Raw genomic sequence first — 25,517 nt, forward strand, 5'->3', positions numbered from 1 at the left:
CAGTCGTTCATTAATCGCGAGAGAGCGTGCGTGAAAGAAAATGAGTCAAGCAAATACCTCGATCGCAATTCTTCCTGCAGTAAAGTAGTTATGTCTTGTATTATTTATGTAAGTCTGTGTGTATATACGTATCTTTCGAAATTCCCTTTTCAAAGAACTTAAAAACGAATAACATGGCAGTGACTTTACAAGAAGAAGGAAAACCATTGAAAAATCATCAAAGTAATTATAAAAAACACCGTCAAACTTTGACGAACATTTCCGCTGATGAGAACAATGCCTGACAAAGACAATCGTCAAGAAAAATCGTCGAGTTAATGGCGAGATTAATGATACGGATGAGTCTTAAATAGAGTCCAAGTTTCTTTTCGCCATCCGCATACCAATGAGGCAATCGTGATAATTAATCACCGTTTCATCGGGAGGGATGATAAATCCGCGAAGAGTCGATTCCGACGATAGGCCACGCGCGTGATTAACGCCAGCGTCGCCATAATAACGGCGTCGCCATAATCGACGATAAATTAATAACGAGTCATCGACGGGTTCCGCAAAAAATACGACATGCTTTCCCTAATAAATTCTCGCGAACGATAATTAACGTCACGCACGGACATTATTGCAAATACGGAGAAAGCCAACGTCGGCCATCAGAATCGCGAATATTATGCCGCGATAATTGCGTTTGTTAAACAAAATCTGCCGTCTAATTCTTATGAGAGAGAGAGATACGATAGGAAAACGAAATTTCGCGAAGATAAAGCGCAAGAAAAAGGGCCCAGCCCTTTTCGTTGTTATATTATAAGCTTGAGAAGGATGCTGGAGATAAGGATGTTGAAGAAAAAAGTCTGAAAAATGCACGGCCATTGTTCATCTGCAATGTTCACAACAATGTTTATACATTCGACATCGCCTACTTATCTTCAATTTGCATCCTTTGTTCAGTTGAATATCTCCTTCCTCTGCCTTTGATATCGCAATGTAATTACGCTTGCTACATGCCGTTTAACTGCTAATTGCAGCGTGCAAAATGCGCACACATGGTCCAGCTGTAAAAGCGCGCCCTCCTCGTCTCTCGCCGTTCGCGTCACGCACGTAATTCAGCAATACCGATCACCAGTGATTTATCTCGGTTGGTTGTGGCTTGAAAAGAAATACCTACGTTCGATTTGAACAATTGACGTCTGGACAAGCACATTTATCCGATAGTCAGATTGACATTAGAACTACCAAAGAAGTCAAAATGATTTGTTTGATATTTTTTTACAATAATTACTCATTTTTTAAGTATCTTAATTTCTGAAACTTTCCTTAATCTTTATTGAAATATACAGATGATGATTAATTGAAATATACAGATTATTAATTCTATTTTTTTCCTCTTTTTTTCTCTCAGATTTCTATGTAATATAATATACCGGGACGGATCATTTTAACCTCTCACAAAATGTTAATAAAATTTTAATTACATTTGTATTTCAGAAGTTTCTTAAGAACTTTTAGAATTCTTCCAACACTGAAAGTAAATCCATCCTGATATGTCTAGATATAATACGTAGAAATCTTACAAAATAGAAAGATAAAGAGAGCTAGAGAAAGAAAAAGAAAAGGATGTGCAAGCAAATAAGCGTAAAACAAGTGCATTCATAGCTGGTGTCGAGTTCTGCATCATCATAAGCTAGTATCTGAATTGTTTTGTAAAATATATTCCCTTACTTTTGCAGAGGACTTATAATATCATGCAACGCGCAATGTTGAAGATTAACATCCCTTTAATAGAACGTCCCTTTGTCTCACTTTAGTTTCTACTCTGATGGTTGAGGAGATTTCACCTCGTACTATAACTCCGATTGTTGTATTTTCTAATGTAATTTTGATCAGCCTTATTAATTTCTTCAGAAAACTCGTTTTCCTTAATATATTTATTATGTCTGTTCTATTCTCAAGCTGTCAAATGCTCACCGATAATCTATAAGCAGAAGGTATGGGCCTGCATTATCCAGATTATCCTCATACAACTTTTTCAAAATTTATGATAACGTGAAGATGTGGTCGATAAATGGATTTGTTTGTTGTGATTTTCAGAATATATTATATATATATATATATATATATATATATATATATATATACACTATATATAATATATTAATATTATACTATATATAGGACATAATACATATAACAATATTTTTTATACGTTAATGAATTTCATTATTTTCCTCGGACGTTTAATTCGAGCCCCCATTGATCGCCTCACTCCGAATGGTCCCCTGGGCGACTGCAGTTATGCAAATCGAGATGATACACCATTAGCGGTATCCCTCCAGCGCGTCTTTCTCCGCGGAAGCCAATCAGCGTCGCGAGAGGCGCGTAATTAGCAGTTACATTATCCTTACACATCCTTCGGCTTTCGTGCGTACGTACGCAGGCAGCGAGAAGCGCACGTGTATATATACATATAGGTGCGCGCAACACGCACATTGCACGCACAAGCTGGTTGTTCTCGCGCTTGTTAAGATTCATAAGGCGAACGCGCGTTACACGCGACCCGCTGGCCCTCATTAGAGCTCTAATTGCGTGCGATTATCCCGGCAATTACCCGGCGAATAAGTACATTACGAGTCGCCGAATCGCGATCACGCAGGCGTCGCGCAGCGTCGCGTTTCGCAGTCTCACTCTCGTGCTCGACGCCGCGGCATCGCGGCATATCCACCGGGTTCAAATTAATCTAAAGCCGCGTGCATACTCAGCGTGCACAGAAGCGTGCATTCGGACATACAATCGGGCTTTTGATTCAATTAACAAAAACGGTCAAAGTTTCGTCCACCCCTAACGAGCTCAAACGGCAATAATGATAGTACTCGATGCTCTTCGAAGTTTTTTAAGTTTCGATCGTTATTTCGTTATTTCGAATTTTCACATTTTATTACGATCGATAGATAAGAGGCCGCAAATGGATTCACGATTAAGGTCTTTTTAAACGCCTTAATCCACCGCTGCTGTTCATGCCGGTCGATGTGTAGGTAGAGCTACACGCGTCGACACGGCGCGTGTAATATAACGTGCCGCGCGCGAGCACTTTGTTGGCCGATAATCCGCGGGGTCCCGGAGTCACGCGAAGAGGCCTCGTAGGAATTCCACGTGGATATATTCGCGCCTTATTAACGACGTGCCGTCGTCGCGCTGGCGGCGGACGACGCGATCCACGAGGGCAGTACGTAATAAAGTACAGTTAACACAGTCCGCGGGATCGGCGTGTTCCGCGATGTCTTCGAGCGAATCTCGCCGGGTTGACGTGGGAGAGAGAAATATGTAGCGACGGAGAGAGAGAGAGAGAGATTGTCGAACCGGAGAAGGCGTGCGTTTGCCTAGAAGCGTGGAATTCGACCGGCACTCGTGCGCCTTGTTAACGTGACGCCCACAGCGGAGTAAACGGTCCGTCGTTGTGGCAGAAAAAAGCTGCAACTACTTTTTCCCGCGATCATACCTTCTCATGCGGAACGATATTTAACGACAAAGTTGACGGCATTCGATGGCGTTATTATTTATTCTTACCGCATTATTACTTATTAACCTCGCGCACCACCGTTTAGCCATTTAACGACAAACTCGAAGAATTCTATGTAATTATTCATTCACGATTGTATAATTATCGAGATAAATAAACATATAAAAATATTCAGTATATATATATATATATATATATATATATATATATGTTTATGGAAAGATGAACGTTTACTGCGAAATTGACAGAGGCAGACGTGATCACATGAGTTGGCCTCATTTCCTTCTTTTTTACAGGGAAACAAAAGCACGACGACAGTCGAATAAATTTTTTATGTAGTTCGACTTATCTTATTCACGATGCAAAAGACTATTTGCATTACCAAGTGGCTACGAGTTTTTTTTACGATACGATAGCAACTGCGTCATTTATCTATATACACCTTCTTTACATTGTGCTTGATTTACTTCGAATAGTTGAATAACATTGATCCTAACTATGGAAAAAGATGTAAAATATTTCACTTAAATGTAATATTTAAAATTATATTTTTAACCTGAGAATGGCTACCTGGGGTGATTTTTCAACGCCTCAATGTCGAAAAAATGAGGCTTACGTCACAATAATTTTTTTTATTTATTGATAAAAAATCTATATCTATCTTTTATTCGAAGGTTTCGATATCCAACTCTCTCTCGTATAATAGGAAAAATTTAGGACTTGTACATTCGTAGTACAGACTTATTAAAACTTGCTGAATGTAGAAATCACCCCAGGTGATCGTTTATTACATTAAAAAAATTAATAAAGTATGGTAAGAGTTTAATTATAAATTTAAAATAATAATAATTGGAATGAGGTTATGAGTATATAAATATGTTTGTAATAAATAATAATTATAAATTAACATAAAATAGAAAAAATAACAATTTAATGAAAACATATGCGTAAATGCTTACAAAAAAATAAAAAATAAAATAAATGTTATAAAATTATTTAATGCAAAACATGTTTTGTTATAATAACAAAAGTAATATTTTTGTATATATTTGTATATAAACATATTATATTTCTATCCGATTAATCGATTAATGCATAAAAGATTTTAAGAAGAATCGAGTTTTATAACATATAAATATTTATTTTCATTTAAAAATTTTTTATAATAAACAAATATTTAAAAAACAAGTTATTTTTAACAATTCTCTCTGAACAGAGCAATATAAATGACTTTATATAGTAAAAAACAGCTTATTTCAAATTACTATAAAATAGATATTAATTAATTTTCTTTTTACGGGCCTTTAAATATGCAATCCAATAAAAAATCCGTAATACAAACACGTTTTATTAACAGATACCTGTATTTTTTAGAAATACTTTTATAATAAGTCGATTAATGTATAATGCTATATAATAGCTTCTTTTGAAGCTAAAAAAAAGCCGGGTTAATATACAACATTCTATAATTAAAAATAAAGAAATAAATATATAAATATTTTTGTAATAAAAATTTATATTTATATATTAAATATATAAAATTACTTTTTTTGTATATAAAGTTAACCCTCCGTAGTCACACCGGGTCAATTTGACCCGAGCCTCAACTTTGCTCGTAAATATCTTGCGCGTAACTTAAAAATTGCCGGGCATGACGCCCTCGAGCTGTAGTTCAAAAAACAAAAAGAAGTTTAAAAAAAAAAACAAATTTTTCGCGAATTTTTTTTATATGTTAAAAATTTCCGAGGCCCTTTTTTTATAACAATCAATTTAGCAATATTGCAAGTGCATTCGAGAATTTTTTCAACACAATCGGTGGATAAATGGTCAAATGGCGAACGGTCAAAGTTCGTCTCGGGTCAAAATGACCCAGGAGTGACTTCCTTGTTTGAAAAAATAGGTGTAACTACGGAAGGTTAAATTCGTGAAATTGCGCATTTCTTAACACGGTAAATAAAAAGGGAATAAATTTTAGAAAATATTTCCTCTAGTAAGTCTGTCTGCTCGTCACTCGAATTTCTCGAGACATCTCTCTGACACTAACAAAGCGCGCGAGAGCACGCGCAAGAAAAGAAATGTCGACTGACTGTACGGCTGTATATTTTCTACGCGAGATAGTCGCAATGCGTACAAGGAGAAGAAGAAGGTGGACGATGTGCAGGAAAGGACGAAGAGGAGAACGCGAGGCAGAAGCCTGTTTGGAACATCCCAGCGCGGCGGCGGCGGTGGCGGCGGTCCAAGATGGCGTCCATGCTCGTTGGTTTCCCGTTTTCTCTTTCTCTCTGTCTCCTTCTCTCGGCTTAATTCCCGATATCGTCAGTCGACCCTTACCATCTTGCCCTTTTTTGGTGTGCGTTACGCCCATGGAATACGTAACAACGCGGCGCGTGATATACGTACGTAGTATACGTAGTACGTAGAACGCATCTGGAGCGCGCCATGCCCGATTCTACGTTGCCTTATACCCGTGCACGCGTATATGCGAGTGAATGCATGAACGCGTGCGTGCGTGAGTACATATACATGAGTATGTGCGTGAGTGCGTTCATGAGTGCGTGCGTGAGTGGCGCGCACGTAACGGTATCGGGCACCACCGAAAGACGCATGGCCACCCCTCGGTCACGGATTAGCATATCAATCCCCTCGTTATACGACCCCATCGGTCTCTCTCTCTCTCTCTCTCTCTCTCTCTCTCTCTCTCTCTCTCATTCGCGCTCTCCATCCCTCTCCTACTCGCTCGATTTGCGCCATTAACGTTTCGCGCGAGTACATAGCCATTGTTACCTTCAATCGTAGGCTCTACTTGATATCCCGGACTATAGGTAGTTATAGATTTTAAAGCAGTCCTATTTGACACGCGAATTTTAACTAACCGGAAACTTTAGATTAGCTCTGTCTGTCTGTCCCAGACTCTCCTCGACGCGACATTCGGACTCTAATTGCAAATCATAGACAAATCATAGACAAAGTGAAGACTAAGTTTAATATTTAAGAGAATAGAGAGAAAACGACTCTATAGTGATATTAACGAGAGATTAATGTAATCCTTACGTCCGACGATAATAAATATCAATACTGCTAATAAATATCGTCGACGGATTGCATTAATCTATTGCGTCTGGTAATATGGTATTAACCATCATATAAACGACTGGCGCATTATACTACTACCACGTTACATTAATGTTGAAACATGATATTAGCTGACATATAAGTTAATGGATAATGGAGTTTTTGCGCGTAAATCTTACGGACAAGATCTTCAATATGATTGACGATCTTTCCGCTTTTCTCTAACTGAAATAATCATATATACTAACCTAACCTGACCTAACCTAACCTAATATGTATCATACATATACAGTGTTTCAGATAACTGTTACAAAATGAGACGACAGAGATGCAAGGCATATATTAAACAAATATTTTTTTAGCAAAGCACGTCCGGTCATACCGTTATGAAATTACAAGCTATTAAAAATTTTGTTATTGGACGCACTTTTTTATCTTGGACATTTTTATCATTTTTTATCGAGTTATAATACACATATGTTGAAAGTTATCACTATGTTGTTCAAACATAAAACTATATCATTGCCGTAACAAAAATTGTTGTATTTTTCAAATACTGTTTTTGCCATGGATCACACCGTTGCATATGATGACCATATCCTGGTCATGGCAAGAAAATCTCTTTCTGTTCGACAGATGTTTCATACATGGTAATCCTTAAATGATTATAAACGACTCCAACAAACTTAAACTAGCTGAACGTACAAACTATAGGATGAGCTTATGGTATCCAATTCATTAATGGATAACAACGGAACTTTTAGTTCCAACAATATGTCTGATTGGATACGCTTTGCTTAATAAAAAATGTTTGTATTGATATATATCCCGCATTTATCTTCTCATTTTGTAATATTTCTGAGATTATTTTGAGATAAAGATATCAAAACATCGAGGTTATAATAATTTTTTTTATTATCGTCTTTCTTATCAATATCGATATAAGGATTACGGTAAAAAGAGATTAATTAATATTAAAAGAAGATTGATCGACACATATGTGTATTTTAATTATATACATGTAAAAAAATATCTTTTTTTTCTCTTTGCGTCTTGTCTGCACAAAGTGTCAAAAGTATTACATTATCAGGAATATTACATTACGATGGTAATATCTTTTTTATGAATCAGGAGTATATCACGCGCGAGCAAAGTGCAAATGAGACGATTATTACTGACTGCGAAATGAGCGGAAAAAACAATGAAGATTGCCGCGTCACGCGAATGCATCTCCGAGCGAGACCGCGATTCTTCTCACGGCGCGATCCTTGTAAGAAATATCAATCTTGCTTAACGCGTCACGAGAATGAATGTCAAGTCGCCACTGACATTGCTTTATTAATTCTGTATACCATTTGCATCGCACATCACTCTCGGCAACTAGGAAACGTGCATGTATCTTAATCTAATTATTATTCTCAATCAAACGGTTGACTATATTAATCGCAATTCTAAATCTTATTAAATATTTAATATGATGTTAACAATAGAGAGATATTATTCGATATTACTTGGGATATATCGCGATCCCCGCATCACGCAAATGGCAAATAATAATAGTGATTATCATAATAATCGATTCGTTATATAGAAATACGATAGAATAGCAATCCCGTTTGGATTACAAATTTCCAAATTAGACTGAAAAACTATATAAAATCGTACGATTTAACTTATCTTCGTGAAATGAGATCAACGCAATGCTTTTACGTTCGGGACTTTAGCTTTCCTGTGCTTACCTGAGTTTCGGTCAACGATAACGCCTGCGCCAATTGCTTTCTCTCCGCCCCAACGACGTAGTGATTTTTCTCGAAGGCGTGTTCCAACTTAAGCAGTTGGCTCGGGCTGAAGGCTGTCCTTATCCTCTTCGGTTTCCTGAAGGGTTGAAGTAAGAAGCCGGGTATGTCGGGACCTGAGACGAACAATTTTAACAAAATTTAAAATTTCAGGAAATTTCAGGAAATTTTAAACTTTGTTTCGAGTCATTTAGATCTAATCTCTAAAATTATTTTAACAAGGTTCGGTTATCATCGCCGTATCGTTTTTCGCTGAAATTTAAAAGATGAGACGACAATAATGCAAAAGAAGAAAAAGGAGAGGAGAAGAAGGCGAGATTACCACGAAGTTGATGAGATATCATTAAGAAGGAAGGTAAATGTTGAATCTAAATAATGAATCAGCGATATGAATCGCCGTTAGTATAAGAACGCGTAATTCACCGCTAACAAATTAAAATGGTAATTTAATTACACGAGGAGCCGCTGCCTGCATAAGGTTTCAGACGGTTCAGACGGTTGATGGCATGAGCGAATGGAGACCGCGCGATTTATTAACGATTAATTAATTGTTAAACGCCACAACGTCATCCGGCTAGTGTCCGTGCGCGCCTCATAGAGCCTCGCCTTGAAAATAAATAATCGGCACGCAAGCCACGAATTCGTTCACGAACTGTATAGGACCGTGCGTGCCGCAGCGCGACGCGGGAGAAAGAGAAAAACACCTACTCGTGGCGGCGGTGGAGAGAAGGTGCACAGAGCCAGGAACTCGGGGCCAGGTAATTGAGTATTCTACCACGAAAGAGCCATGTCGATCGACCGATAGCCACGTCTGCCGGAAGTCACCCGAGATGCTTTAGCGGAAAGCTCGAGACGATAAATCGCCACGTCGCCCGCACGGTTTCCCTTCGGCGCGGCGCGTGACTATACTTCGCGACTTGTATGTTATACAGAGTGTTAATCCGATTTCCAGCAATCGGTCTGTGAAATCGTCCAACAAGCATCGCAGGGATACGGAGTCGAAATCGAACTGCTAGAAAGTCCGCTGAAAATCGATGAAAGTCTAACGAAAGGCGTTGTGCAGATTTAAAGAGTATATACGTTTACGCGCAATAATAATTTTGCGCGACGATGTGTCTACAGAAATTCAGCTCGAGGCTGAGAAAATCTGGAAAAAAGTTCTCGTAGAATCCGAAATAAACGCAACAGAATTTCGAACTTCTCTCCATCCTTCCCCGTGACGATCTCCGACATCAATTAGCATTTGCATGCGCCTTCCGTGTTATTATTCATTGCGGTTTCTAAATTACAGCGTCAGCGTGCAAAGTAATCTAAATAAGTCACGCGCAGTAGGTTACAGCTAGTAACCGGTATAACGTACACGCGACCAGCCGCAACGGTGAATCGTTATATCATTTGCATTGCGAAAAATTTATCCGTTAGGATCTTCGCGGCTGAAACTGACAAGTTAATAGCTTAGGATAGTGCAGGGACTGCTATATCCTCTAGACATCTGTACGTTTCCCATATTTTTTGCCGGCCGGCTGGATTCTCAATTGCGGCATTAGAGCTGACAAAGTAATCGAGAAGTAGGTTAAACGCATCGACCGGATAGTATATCGCAATCGACCAATGAATCATTACATTTAATGCTGTCGATACTCAAGTACCTGCGACTTTGGATTAATAAATGAGTATCTTGATATCCGGAGGGACCCCGACCGATTCATACCAACAGTATTAATTCCATTTGCATCATAAGAGAATCCATCATATAATCTTCGTAGATGATTTTATAGACCTATTCCATTCCGTGTGGCCTTCCGTCACATGGCATATAAGTCAAGGTTTGTCTCATTTTAAGAAATCAAAAGATTCATGCGAGAAGATGATTAAACTCGCAGCTTAATCATTCATTTTATTTGTCACGTTTTGTCTGAGATTGAAGAAAGAGATATAAAATTTTTTAACAAAATTAATTGAGTGGCATATCTCTTCGAGTGTATATATGACTTCACGTCATTGTTTTGCTCAACAACTCATTTTTCGTTGTCACTCCTCGAAATCGCGTTCTCGCAGAAGAATCGCGAAACGAATGCCTTAATAAACATACACGGGCATGTGGTGCTTAAACAGTACGCGCTTCCACGCGTGCGGGCGCATTCTTGCGAATCGCGCGGCGAAGGTTGATTCTTGATGGGATCAAAGCCTCGCGCGTGTAAATAGACGCGTTAATCGGCGCTATTCCAAGGTGGCGATAACGTAGTCCTCGTTCCATCTAATCCGACGTAATTCGCATAATCCATGTAAATCCTGGTGAATGAACTTGAAGAAACGCAGCATCACAAGTGCTTTACTTTTTTTTTACACACGTTTACAGAATAATAATAATCATGTTATATATATATATTCTGCATAATGTTTCTGATATTTCTATGATGTTTCTGTAATGATCGTATTTAAAAATAAAATAATATCTATTATGTAACTTTGATTATACATATATGTATATTGATAGGCATTGTATATGTAAGAGCATTAGTCTTGCTGGCGCCTCACCATTTGCATGTACAATTCTTTCTTTCATTCTTCTTTACATCTCTCGTTGCTACAAAACTTATTGATTTTGACCATTAACAATAAAGATTATTATCATTTTATTAACCGACTTCAAAAAAAGGAGGTTCTATATTCGGCTTTATATATGTATAAATACAATTAAGCATTGTTATTGACTGTAACTGGCAATGATTATAATCGTAGCAGCGATTATACTCGTCGTGACGAATCGTCACCCCATTTTTCGACCAACGATTCTTGGTCATTTTTAAATTGATGTAATTTTAGATGCTTATAATATAAGCGTCTTGATTTAAATAATAAAATTTATTGCGAAAAATATTACCTCAGCCAGGGTTCGAACCTGGAACCTCCCTCATTCCGTGCGGGCGTCGTACCAATTCGACCACCGAGGCATGTGGCAATATTCATCGCAATAACAATGTAAGATGGAACACCGATTTTTCAGTCAACGGTGTAAATTCAAACCGAATAAGTAACATTTGTTTCGCCAGTGAGAATAATAAATACAATTAAGCATTGTTATTGACTGTAACTGGCAATGATTATAATCGTAGCAGCGATTATAATCATTATAATTATATTATAAGCATATAAAATTACATCAATTTAAAAATGACCAAGAATCGTTGTCGAAAAATGGGGTGACGATTCGTCACGACGAGTATAATCGCTGCTACGATTATAATCATTGCCAGTTACAGTCAATAACAATGCTTAATTGTATTTATTATTCTCACTGGCGAAACAAATGTTACTTATTCGGTTTATATATGTATGTCCACGATTTTCTCTAAAACTACTGGACGGATTTAAATGCGGTTTTCACTGTTCTGTAGAGTAATCCTCCAGGAAGGTTTTAGTATATACATTATATTAATTTATTAAAGTATATTTCGATTGCAATATATTAATCTATCTGTTAAATCTTACACCTGCGATATACAATGTATTTTTTACTGTTGTTTTACACAACACAGAGAGTGAACCCAGATAAATGTAAATTTACGTTGAATTACACGAGCGGGTGGTTCTCTGCAGGTACACGGCCGGTGCTAATTACAGCGACGGAATAAAGGATCATTAGCGGTGCGTTCGTGCGTGAAGTGATCGCTATTTATATGGGTAATGAATAGTAATGCGATGACTCTTATACTGCGACCGTGCTCGGCCGCGATTTTGAATGCGCGACATATGTTGCATACCGTGACTATGGCCCGCAACTGTGAGGTAACAATCGCGTTTCGCTAATAATTAATCAGCTGGCAGAACGGCTAGAATTCTTGCTTAACGACGCGAGAAAAGTGCTCAAACAGTGCGCAAACGTGATAAATAATTATACCCGAGCTTTGGTAATCATGGCAAACAGAAATTGTCGAAAATGTATCGTAATAAGGAATATTATATATTCATCCATCAGGGAACAATTGCTACCGTTATTTTAATCATTATATTTCAATTACACAGTAAAAAGATTTGTGTTAAATATAACATAAATCACATGTCCCAAACGGTCCACTCAAATTTTTGTGTTAATTTAACATAATGTGAATATGTCAAATTATGACACAAATATTATGTCCATAATTTAACACAAAATAAAAAAAAGTTTGATATGTTAACAAAAATTTTTTGTACAACAGACATCTGTATAAATGTTAAATATTATTGAAAAACATGTCAATTTAACATTTTTGTATGTACAATAGAGACATCTGTATATAATATTAAATATAAATGAAAAAGATTTTTTTAACAAAATTACATTATTTTTATGTTAATCTTACAATTAAATATAAAATGTGTTATTTTAACATTTGATTTACTTAAATATGAATTTAACACAAAAAAATCAAATAACAATCAAAATTAGTTAAATTAACAAGTTTGTTACATTTTTAACACAAAAACTTTAACAAAATCCATTTTTAACAAAAATACACAAAATTTTTTACTGTGTGTACGTATTATATATTCAATTCAATTTATAATATTTTTTTATTATTTTAAGATCCTTTTTTTTTAAACGAGCGTAAATATAGAAGATTACAATCATTTGAAGGACTCTGTATTCAAAATGCTTCACGAAGATGGGCGATGCGCGATCGATCCGCGATCTCTATCGACCCCGTAGCCGGATCGCGGACGGGCGCTTCGTCTCGTTAGCGGTTCCCTAGGAACTTCCTAGACATCGCCTGGAGCGACACGCTTAACTCGTCCATTGCCGTGCGGCGGGGAAGCGGAGAAGGGGGAAGGAGAAGAAGAGAAGGAGGAAACCACGACAACAACGAGGACGACACAGCGCGGAGGAACGAAGAGGCGAGTCGGACGGCCTGTAATTACGGGAAGCTTGTGCTGCGGCTTTCGCAGCTGAGACGCCCAGAGCGACTCGAAATTACTCAAAAATAAGACCAAATAGTAAACGTATCAAATTATATCCCCTCCTCCCTCCGCGCGGCCTACCATCAAGTTTTCCCCGGGTCTTGTCTCTTCCTCTCCTCTCCTCTCTCTCTCTCTCTCTCTCTCTCTCTCTCTCTCTCTCTCTCTCTCTTCCTTCTTTGTCTCTCCTTCATTTCTCTCTTTCTTTCTCTCTCTGGTACCGCATTTTGCCAGCAAAAACCGCTCCCGCGCGCTTAACGCATCGCACTAATGTGTTTTTAATTGTCGCTAAGCGTGCAACGAGATGTTGACGATCGCGCACGAAACCAACCGACCGACGTGACGCGACGACGCGTCGCGAAACAGGTGAAAATGTAAATAGGGAAAGGTAGATGCGTCGGCGTTTGATGAGTTGTGTTAATTTATCCGAGAAGAAAACGAACCTCGAAAGAGGCTGTTCTTAAAAAACACAGCGTTATTAAATTTAAAAGAGATTGCGAATACACAAATAAAATAGCGTCAAAGACTGTCAAACATCACCCTCTCGTTCCGAAACCCTAGATCTCTCTTCCTTATCGGAAGTCAAAGGTCCATAAATCTCAATGGAATTACGACGTGATAGCACGGCATTTTACTGATTGCTCGACTTTATTATTTCTCGTGGCTGCCGTAATTACAGTGGCGATCGTCGAACTTTTTCACGAAGGTAATTTCATCACGTATCTGAAATAATTAACCGTGACGCTATTAATTATTCGAAACCGATCTATTTAATTCCGTTTGCTCTCGGATAATTTCAAACTGGCAACTGGCTGTAAATATATAGCGAGTCGAGGCGAGGATTGCGTGGGATGAAGAGTTAATCTCATAACGGGAGATTAATTGAAAGTTGGGCCAATAGCTAACTCAAGGTGGCAGGCAGCCTTGAATGCTAGGGCCACGATAAAATTCTTCGTCACCTAACACATCTTTGCAAGGAGATCTTCAAGTAAACTTATGTAAATATATAATAAAAACTTATATAAATAGCATTGTGCAATTAACTATGTATACGTAATTACAATAGGAAGCGTGTGTGAGACATCTTTCATATCTAATATCTTATACAAAAGTGTGATTAATCGCTCAATACCGCGACATGATAAAAGTCTACATCTTCGTCACGTCTACTTCCGTCCATTAGGTAATATTCCATTAATTAAGCTTTATATAACAGTCACGACAACGTGTTGCCTTAAGTATCCTCATCATAATATCCCGTAAGGTCACAAGCGCGCCTAAGAATCCACGCATAAATTAATAAAACATTCGACTCGCGCGGCAATTTACGAAACGACACCTTCCGGTTGCCGAAGCGGGGCCGTTTAACGATTTTTAACGGCCCGCGATCGATCGAACGCGGGCGGCGACGCGGTCCTTTGATTTCGCTACCGGCAATTTGCGAGCGGAATAGAAATGACGCGAGGAAATCCCATTTCCCCCGCGACAAAAGGGGTGATTGGCACGTCGTAGTCGTAAAGTCCGCCTCGGTGCAAGCAGCCGCGACAGGTTTTACGAGAGCGGCTATTTAAAGCATAATCGAATTCGCTAATGGCGATTATTAGCGCCAACGCGCTTGCACGTGCGGACTTTCGCGGCGCGGGCGAGCAGTCGACAATCCCAAGATTTGGTATCACGAGATACTATATACGCAATGAAAAACCTAAAATCAAACAGTCAGAGGTTATATATTTACTTTTTCAGCGTGTAATAGCTTTATTTGTTTATTTCGTATCATTTGATGTATTCGTATTTATATAATAGAGGAAGTTGGGGCAATGTGAATCATCCTGTGAAGATAGCTGAACTTTGTTTTCGTAGAGTTGTAATGCCAAATGTTTGTTACAACGTGTTTCTAACAAATTTTGTTTATTTATAGTGAGTTTAATGTTATAGCAAAAATTTTTGAAGGTATATAGATTTTTGTAGGGTAACTTTGAACCATGTTGGGAAAGGTGAACCATACTTTATTTATATCTTGCAAAAGAATATCATTTTTCTCGTATTTTAAGGCATATTAACAATGAAAAATAATCTATAATAATTATTGTATTATATATTTATTATATTCTAATTTATTTTACAAACTCTAAATTTTGTGCTCTTTATAACAATGTCATACAAATATATGTAACATGTTTAAAACTTTTAGTCATCATAATATAATATACTTATAACGTATACTCATCATAATATTATTACTCTTGAAAGAAAAAAAACAATAGAATATAAAATGCAATACTTATAAAAAATATTGTACAAACTATCTCAAAATTATTCGATATCGCTAGTTTTACTTTGTTATCGTACACAATAGAAATATACACCATATGACATGCACTTGTTAAATAGACAACATTTAAGTTCTATCTTAGTTTTACATGCAACAAAAAGCGACTAAGAAGCTGTGATGTAGATTGACTGCAAAATAACAGTTTATATACTAAGCTTACGCTGTAAGCGATATACACGCACCAAATCTTAAATCAGGTTTAATTTTTAACTTTATGACAAGTTGTGCCATACTGCCGCACTTTCTACGTTAGATTAGGGAGCCAATAGCTATAGTAATTCCATTGCTGTCCGTCAGGTTGCAATACTTAATATTCTAGATATCGTGATGGTTTACGTTGTCCACATGTATATGGTTCGCGTTAACCCAACTACTTCCTCTATAATGATTACGTGCGAGTACGAGTCACCTTACAATAAAAAAAAATTGTTTATACGAACTAAATTTGTATAGTTGTAGATTTGATTGATTCAACAATTATTAAGTTGCACTAAAAAAGGTATATGATATAATAGTTTATTCATGTCAACCATTGAAATTTTTTAATCAAGAATTAATTAATTTAACTAATTAGTTGAACGTATCGAATTAAATATTTTAGTTGGCTGAAACATATATTTTGCGTTTTTCAACATTTTTTTTCTCATGCATTGTCAGTAAACACATGCTTTATTTTGCACAACGGTAGAAATATTTTACGGACCATTTGCACGGTCACCTTCGATAAAGATGCTCATAACGAGGCTATTACACGCTGAAAACGTAAATAACTTCCGTTTTACACCTTCACACGCCATTTTTGCAATCGCCGTATAGGAGCGTAAACAAAAGAACGATAATCACCGAAATATTTACATACGCGCTTCGCCGTAACAAGTGGTGTCGCGCCAGCTCCATATTCACGAAGGTTTTTCGCGAACACTGTCATGTACTTGCATAAAACGCTTCAGTTTAGCGATATATTAAGGACCGTGCGATTACACAGATAATAGCGCGATAATGTGAACATGCAGCAACCTGCTCTCTAACCCGTGCCGTAAAGCGTGTAGACTACCATTTGAAATGCAAATAGAGTCCATAACTTCTTGGATATTGACGCAGCAAGAAGCGTGAATTATATGTATATCTAAAAATAATGTTATAATTTAAACGCAATATCTTCTGTTGCAAATCAACTAAGTCGCGATTATGATTAATCGTGCAAATTACCAATTAAATTGGCTAAGTCTTTTTCTGTCTTTTTTGCACAATCAACTCGATATATCCCGAACGTCAAAGCGGTCTAAGCAAAAGCGGACTGTATTCACTTTTCGAATCTAGACTCTTATATTAATTGTATGAGCAGGAGAGATTGCACAAATGGTATTAAATTACTGAAATCGCAATTCGGGATAGTTTCGATACATCTGCGAAAATTTTTGAAAAAAACTATCTTATAAGGTGACAACTGGGAAATTAAATAACTGTTATTTTATAACTTTTACTAAATATAGCTATTGTATTTTGTTATAAGTGGATGTAATGTAGTAAATTAAATACTATATTGTAGAAGAAATCTGTTGTTATTGAAATACTCAATGCAAAAGAAAGGTAAGACTTTAGTATATATCACTCAAGTCCGATTTTGATGAAATTTTATTGTATGCTACGTAGTATTCACTAAATGTAGTCACAAGCAGAGTTGCGGAAATGCTTAGTTTCCGAGAAAATAAAATTTTAATTATTCGGCTTAATTAATATTTTTCAAGATTTTCATATAGAAAAATAATAAAAATTTAATAATATTTTATATTAAATTATATACCATATAATAGATGTGTAATAAAAAAAAATATAATTATTAGGCTACTAAGATCCAAACTTGAACCGTAAATGGCATTTTATTCTAATTTAATTGCGTATCATAACAGTCGTATATTTCTCTTATTATTGTTAATAATATTTTGCTGAAATGTTTTATTTTATTAGTGTATTAGAGAACTATACTTATGTATTAAGTTGATAAAATATCATTATGAAGAAAAAAAAAGAAGCTCATTTTCTTACATATCACACTTTAAGCACCAAGCGGTGTGGAATGGACCTCGCTTCGCGTGGAAAGTTGGAAAGTAAGTGGAAACTCATGTGGTTATTAATTACTTTTTGATAAACAACGAGCGACAAGATAAAAAAATGTAACGAGAAAATAAACTGTGGTGAGATGATTATTAGTAAAAATACCATGCGCGACTCTGTACGAGTCGCAATGATAACTCCACGAGTATATTTATGTGATTAGGGGAGACCGGGGCTCGTTGGCACCGTTTTCACAATTTCGGCATTTAAGTTTTCAACAACTAATTTTGATGATTAAAACAGTACTAATATGATAGAGAGAAGCTTTCTCTACATTTTCGTGCCAGGAACGCTGCTAAATACTGTATATAGTTTCTTTGTAATAAGTGAAATACGAACATGCTGCATTGTAGCCAGCTTGCTCCGATAGTAGGGTAAGTTGCGACAAAAATCTATGCGACAAAAATCCATGTTAAATTAATGAAAACTTTATAAAAACACAAAACGGGTTACAGATATATGTATATGTACTTCTTCATGAAGATTGTATCTTTCCAAAGTTATTTTGTAATGATCAGATAGCAAAATGCTGTTGCAGAAAAACAATGTAAACTATTTTAGATGTAGCTTTCTTCAATATAAAAATATTAATATAAATATATATCTAGCTTCTCTATCAGCATTGTAGGTAGCAAATCACATACACCAGTCTCACGCGCGCGGCAACAACAAGTCAAGCTAAAAGCGTGCCTTATTGATATGAGCCAACATACCCATCCCTAAATACGTTTAATTTTAGTCATTTTATTACAATAAATTACTGTTGTTCCTCAAAATAACATGTTGTATAGTAACAGAAACTTTTCTTTTAACTTATAATAATACGTCACTTTGATTTACTTTTCAAGCTGAAGAACATTAATACGATATTTTGAAACGCTCGAAAATTTACTTGCCACCTCTTGAATCAGAGTTTTCTCTTTTTCTATTGTAACATACTTGTTTGATTTTTAAATAAAATTTTTGGAAAAGTACCTATGTCATAAAAGAGATATTTTGTGATAACTTTTCCATTGTTCTTTTGCTATAAATGCATATAAACGGAACGCATTGCCAACTTGTCCCTTGTACCAAACGAACCCCGGTTTTCCTTAATGTCTAGCTATTTCTACCAATATAGATTAACTTTAATCTTGGGTTAACTTACTTATTATTCTTTTCTAATTCTTAAGACTAGAAAAAAATAAAAAATCAACTAAACCGGGATTAATCTACATTGGTAGAAATGGATTCGATTTTGGTGGTATATAGCGTCGATCGTCTGTTGAGAGCGTTGGTAAGAGCAATAAATCTTATTGCCGAATTTGTTTATATATTATATTTAGTCGGCGCGGCCAGGCGCTCGCGAGAAAGCGTGTTTGCCCACGCACAGTTAATTAGTGTAGTGCCGGACTACCATCTTAGGCACAGTTTCACAAGTATGTCGGTTAACTTTTAATCTTAGATTAACTTACTCTTCGTCTCTTTCTAAGGGGGATTTAAAAAGAGACGAAGAGTGAGTTAATCTGAGGTTAACGGTTAACCGACATTTGTGAAACTAAGCCTTAAAGAGGGACACGCGGCCAAAATTTCTTTGATTTCTTGTTTTTTTCATTAAATTTTGACAATATTATACATACAATTTTCTAATACACTATCAAAATACATTTCAGCAAAAATTTTTTAAATTTTTATTTTGAATTCTTATTATTTTCAATCTTGAAACATGTTAATTAAGCAGAATAATTATATAATTAAAATTTGATCTTCTTGGAAGCAGGCGTTTCCGCAACTCAGCATTTGTGACTTCGCTTATACATTTAATGAATAGTACGTATATCTGCAAAATTTCATTAAAAAATTGGACTTGGATAATATACTAAAGTAAAGTCAAAAGAAATACATACATGAATTTGTAAAAATCAATATTATAAAAAAAAAGGTTAACTATTCGACTGAATGCTTGGTAATCTGTGTGTTTTTTAAATGAATGTGTTTGAACACGTACGATAATATCGATATAATCGACATACTTTTGGAAACTATTAAATATACTTTCTAACATTAATAATTATAACTATGCCTCCGAAGAATTTCAGCTAAATTCCTTTTATGGAAATAGCCTCTCAGATCTTCTGAGCACATATTACTGAACATATGATGCAACCAGCTAAATTTCCAGCTTTTTATAATATTTATTTTTACAAATTCATAATTATGTATTTTTCTCGCAATACGTGTAAATAAAAAATGTGTTAAATGTTGACAAATTAAAAATGTTAATTAATTGACACTATACTTTACATTTTTATATTTGTTCTTTTGATTTATTTTTCAAGTTATTTTCATAAAAAAATATACACATGATATTAATTATGGTAATTTTTCAGAATAGGGCCTTTTCCAAATTTTGATATTTTCTTGCGGTTTTCTTGGTAAAAACCTTTGTTGTGACTTCGACAGTGATAATCAATCGGAGGAGCCCGAAAAATATGCACCTTACCTATTTTTTTACCTATTTTTACTTTATTTTTGATAAATGTCTAGGCGCATACACTTTCCACGCGACCGAGGTTCACGCACACCCCCCCCCTGCTTTTGGGGGAAGTGCGGTAGCCCCGAAATAGTTCACGCATACACTTTCCACGCGAACCGAGGTTCACGCACACGTATATGTGTATGCCCTGCTTTATAGAAGTTGTGATTTTCGTTAAAGCAGGGCATACACATACGTGTGTATATATATATATATATATATAGAATGAAACATTATATTTAAACAATTAAATACTTTTAAAGCGCATCACTAACCTACATAGGTTAATGACGCGCTTTAAACAATTAAATACTTTTAGTCATTTTGAGCAAAAACGCTTTAATTGAGCCTTATTTCATCGAAATCGGAGAGGAGTGAGCTTTCCTTCAGATTTACTAAAATAGGAAAAAAATAGGTATAGGGTGCATATATTTTTCGGACTCCCCCGATTATCACTGTCGGAGTCACAACAAAGGTTTTTACCAAGAAAACCGCAAGAAAATATCAAAATTGAGAAAAAACCCTATTCTGAAAAATTACCGTGTGTCAAAGTTTACGATTATTTACTTTAACTTTTGTTTAGGTGTTAAAATAACTTCAAGACATGTTGATTTTTTAAAGTAATTGGTGTTACAAGAACTCAAAATAATATTCAATTTCTAAATGACATATGTATAAAGTGTTAAGTTATCACGTTGACATAAATGTAACACATGAAAATGTTAGAAAAAAATAACATAGCTGTTGTATGTTAATTTTACATTAAAATAATAATCAAATCTTGGTAACACAAGAAAATGTTAACTTATGGACCGCTATGTACACACGATTTTTTACTGTGTACCTACAATCAGCAATAATCCAAGTTTAAAAATTGCGAAAATAATCCGTGTTGGAAAAAAAATCCAAAGAAAAATCTTTAAGTTATCTATATAATTAACCTTTGAATGCCACATTATTTTCCTCGAATAGTCCTAAAATACCGAATTTCAGGTCAAATAAAAAAAATTGTCATAAATCTTCATTAACTTTTGTCATAAAATTTTTTAACCTTTTTTTCAAATATGATTTTAAAATCATGTTTAGCACACCCAAAAACTCCTAAACGTACTTTGTTTTAGCTATCAATTCATTGTAAAACTTAATATAACAAAATATATCTTACACTGAGACAATGAGAAACCTATTTTAGTTGAAACAACTAAATGGGTTTCTCCGTTTATGAGAATATTCGAAATTTTCATATTTCTGATAGCCATATCTTTTTTCTGACGCAACATTTTGTAAAACAAACTTGAAAATCGTGTTTAGCACACCCAAAAACCCCTAATAGTTACACTTTGCTTCAGTAATAAAATTACTTAGTGGCTCTAATATAATAAAATATTTCATAACGAGAAAATGCATTTTCGCGGAACTGAACGCAAAGTCCCAAAATGACAAAAATTCTCGTCATTGGCACTCAAAGGGTTAATGTAAAGCGAGATTTGAATATAATCTCTGGAATAAATGCTCCGGTTTGGAAGGGTTGAAGCGGCGAATGGGGATTAGAGAATTTCGCTTGGCCGGTTACACCGAAAACCAGTAGGGCCCGGTGTTCCGGGCCGCGGACGTACGCACAATAACGATAAATGGCGTAAGTAAGTGAATGATTATTCTTATTTAATTGCACGTCAGCAAAATACACGTATGGGCGTTAGCCCCGAGCTTGATATCCGATACCGGATATCAACAATTTCTCGCGCGGCCAGCCGGCGTAGAAAATCGCGAGAGGCGCGCGTGCAATTAGCGGCGCGGTATGCGCCCGCCGAGCAGATTGTTGACAATATGGTATCGCATTTCCGCGGGGAGAACCAACCGTTGGTTAAGGATCGTTAGCAGAAATGACGTTTACATCCGCGAGAAATCGCGGGATCGAGAGAGTCGCAGAAATCTCTGTTATTATTTAACACTCAGGCACACTCAGGCTATCTTGTCGCTTGCATTAGTCCCCGCATTCGTGATAACGTTCAATTAAGCTCGTGGAATTGCAAATGAAAATGATCTGGCGTCGTTTCATAAACAAGTAAGAGACTTACTTCTTTGCGCTGCAAAATATCCTCGTTACCTCCGTCGCATAACTCTGCCTACTTTCTACGATAAAAGTGCGCGATGTATATGTCATTACACTACTGCCGGATGCAAATGTAAATTTTAGTTATTAATTGTAGAAGAGAGAGAGAGAGAGAGAGAGGAGGGGGAGAGAAAAAGGAAAAGAATCATATTAATCACAATTACAAGGTTTTAAAAATTGTGTTACTGCCGAACGAAATTCCCACATACATATCTTAGAAGAGATATTAATTTTAACTGCGCAAAAATTTTCCCTATATATTAATTTTGACTGCGCAAAAAGTTAATCAAGCGATATTTATTCTTCCATGAAGTAACTCGCGTCATTATATCGATACTATGAGGCCACAAACATTAATAGCCGCGGGGAATAAGCAATCACCGTCGTCGGCCTCCGTCAATTTATTTGCGTACCCATGTACTCTCATTGAGAGATACGCAATGCATAGGTAGCCCGATCACCTGATTCATAATCGCATTCCCGCGCATGAAAAATCGACGACGAAGCGTCAGCGTCAGTGTGTATTACCATTGCGAGAATATTCAAATGCACAACACGTGCGGTGGTAGCTAAACTAAAAATATAGTGCCGATTAGAATACTCTCATTCCAGGCAACCAAAAACTAGTTATATTTACAGTTCGGAACAAAAACTATATAGTTGATCGAGGCACTGCTCCGATTTACGAAAGAATTGGACGAGAAGTGTCGGAAGATCAACGACAAAGTGTCGATATATGGTGTCTCGATAATCGAAAAATAGTATTCTCTTTGTGAAAGAAAGGCCTGCAACAAAATTCACAAAAGAGAAATACGACTAGAATCGGGAAAGAGAACATTTACGTGACGTGTAACAAAAAAAGGGAACAGAGGGCACACCACCAGCTATTGTTAATGGACGTCCCGTAGCGAAAAGCGTCCCAAACCCATAGGGGTAAACGGCCCTTAAGTAATACTGATTAAGTCGTTATTGAACTTTTCGATAGCTTTCTGGCGATGAGGCGGAAGCTTTGTACATGATACGCTTGTCAGGTAAGAAAAGTCATTTGTGTCAGAATGTATCTGAAGCATATTTCTTAAAAGGAACGACATTTTAGAACCAAACAATATAGACTCGATATTAATGGCTCATAAGCCAGTAGACTCAATAGATAATAAACTCCAAAATGATGTGATTCCAAAAAAGTTATACAATAGATATCTATACACAGAATTATTGCGCAACGTAAGAAAAAAATGAAAAAATATTGATTATCAATTCCAGAGATGATTATATGAGCGCGATGCTTCGCATTATCTTTACATTATTTTACATTAGAGAAAGTGCGGGTAATGTGGAATAGTGGGGTAATATGAAATATCACGATGATATCTAGCCTATTAATTTACCAACCTAGCGCGGACAGCACTGAAATTACTATTGCTGAACTACTATAGACTGCTAATTCCTACGAAATACATATGACTCTAAAATGTATGTACAGAACTCGCATGCGTATGCGTTGTGTAAATAATATGGCAATTACATCTGATTAGTGTTGAATTTCAAACAATTATATAATATAATAATATTATATTATAATTTTTAATATAACAATATTATATTATAATTTTTAATATAACAATATTATATTATAAATATTATAGACTATTTAATTATTAATATACATCAAAATACAAAAAAAATTATTTTTTTTTAATTAATAAGGTATTCCGCATTATCCGATCTAGTCGTCCACATTACCCTTTCAAACTCTATCTTCGATAGAATTGATATAATACTAAACTTATTATAGATAAATAAAATTTGTTTAGAACACGTTATAACAAATACATGGCATTGCAATTCATTGACTGTAAAAACTGAATTCAGTTATCTTTAATAGTTTTTAAGTTATCTTGAAAAAAGCTTAGAGTATTCCACATACAATATTTGCACTTCTTTTAGTACATTTCAACACATTTTTAATTTCCATATTATTGATGTTATGAATACACTCTCGCATTTTAACGTTTACAAAATATATCGTTCGCGAATGGAATGAGAGGAATGTTCACCTGAAGTTTTCCATCATATACTCACTCAATTACCATTTCTCGACATATTACTACTATATAGATATCATTTCAATTATCCGCATTTGCATGGGAGCGAAATTGCGCAACACTGTTAGCCGTAATGACAGATCCAGATACACACGCATCGATCCTTTCCGCGAACGTTTCTCCACTACGGGAACACTTTTTTCTCTCTCGCGGCGTATTACAAGCATAACCACAGTCCCGCCTTTCGTGTCTGTCTCGCAAAAACAAAAGAAAAGAAAAACGCAGGCTACTTAATAAGCCTCGGAGATCAATCTCTGGAATAGCCGCGCGCGGAGAGTGGTTTCTTTTCCGCTAATAAGTATGAACTTTCCACAAGCATTATTGGCACGAGTGTGGCATTCAGCGGGAAGCGGGATACTATATACACGCAAATCCGTGTATATTCACAATCGTGTCTTTTTCGAGTCCGTGGATCTTCATTACAGGCAATTAGAGTCGCGCCGCGATCGCGGTGGTCATTCACGCGGGACGCGGTCATTAAGACGTCCCGCGAGTCGAATATATTCAAAAGCAAGCACGGGAAAAACACGCCGAATGCAATTTGCCGTCAGTGATGATTAGTATCGGCGAAAGGATGGAGATGCAATCATAATAACGTGAAAAAGCAAATTATTTCCTCGTGAAATGACGAGCGACAACCATCATGTGGCGGAAAAAACCGAGGAAGCTCGTGGATTTTTCTCGTACGAGGAACGAGGATTCGTTTCCTTCGGCCACGTGCGAATTTCCATTAGAATACCGCATGCGCGATGCGAATCCTGCTTGCAAAAGCTTCTGCCAACCGATGTTTAGCGTTGAGCACTATCAAGCAGAATTTGCAATCGCGTTGTCGACTAAATGCGCCGTTAAACATAGCATTGTTTTCGCATCGGCGATTAGATTTTTCTCAAGGATGAGAGACTGCCTGTTATCTGGAAAATCTCGGATGTAATTGCAACGGTAATACCTGCCGGCGTCGACAGTGGAATGTTCTCTACCGTATTTAGCGATTGATTGGGTAAACGGAGATTGAAAATGAAC

At 36.3% G+C, this 25,517-nt stretch overlaps 1 protein-coding gene across 1 annotated transcript in view; it reads right to left on the reverse strand.

Moving 5' to 3' along the window:
- LOC143904843 (uncharacterized) overlaps positions 1 to 25,517 on the reverse strand; it is a 45,753-nt gene that overhangs the window by 13,910 nt on the left and 6,326 nt on the right. The window contains exon 2 of the mRNA XM_077419803.1: positions 8,323 to 8,495. Within this exon, the coding sequence (XP_077275929.1) occupies positions 8,323 to 8,495 (173 nt within the window). The remainder of the gene's footprint in view (positions 1 to 8,322; positions 8,496 to 25,517) is intronic.

This window comes from Temnothorax americanus, unplaced genomic scaffold (assembly GCF_048541705.1).
Source record: "Temnothorax americanus isolate GAGA-0224 unplaced genomic scaffold, ASM4854170v1 Scaffold59, whole genome shotgun sequence".
Taxonomy (NCBI): Eukaryota; Metazoa; Arthropoda; class Insecta; order Hymenoptera; family Formicidae; genus Temnothorax; species Temnothorax americanus.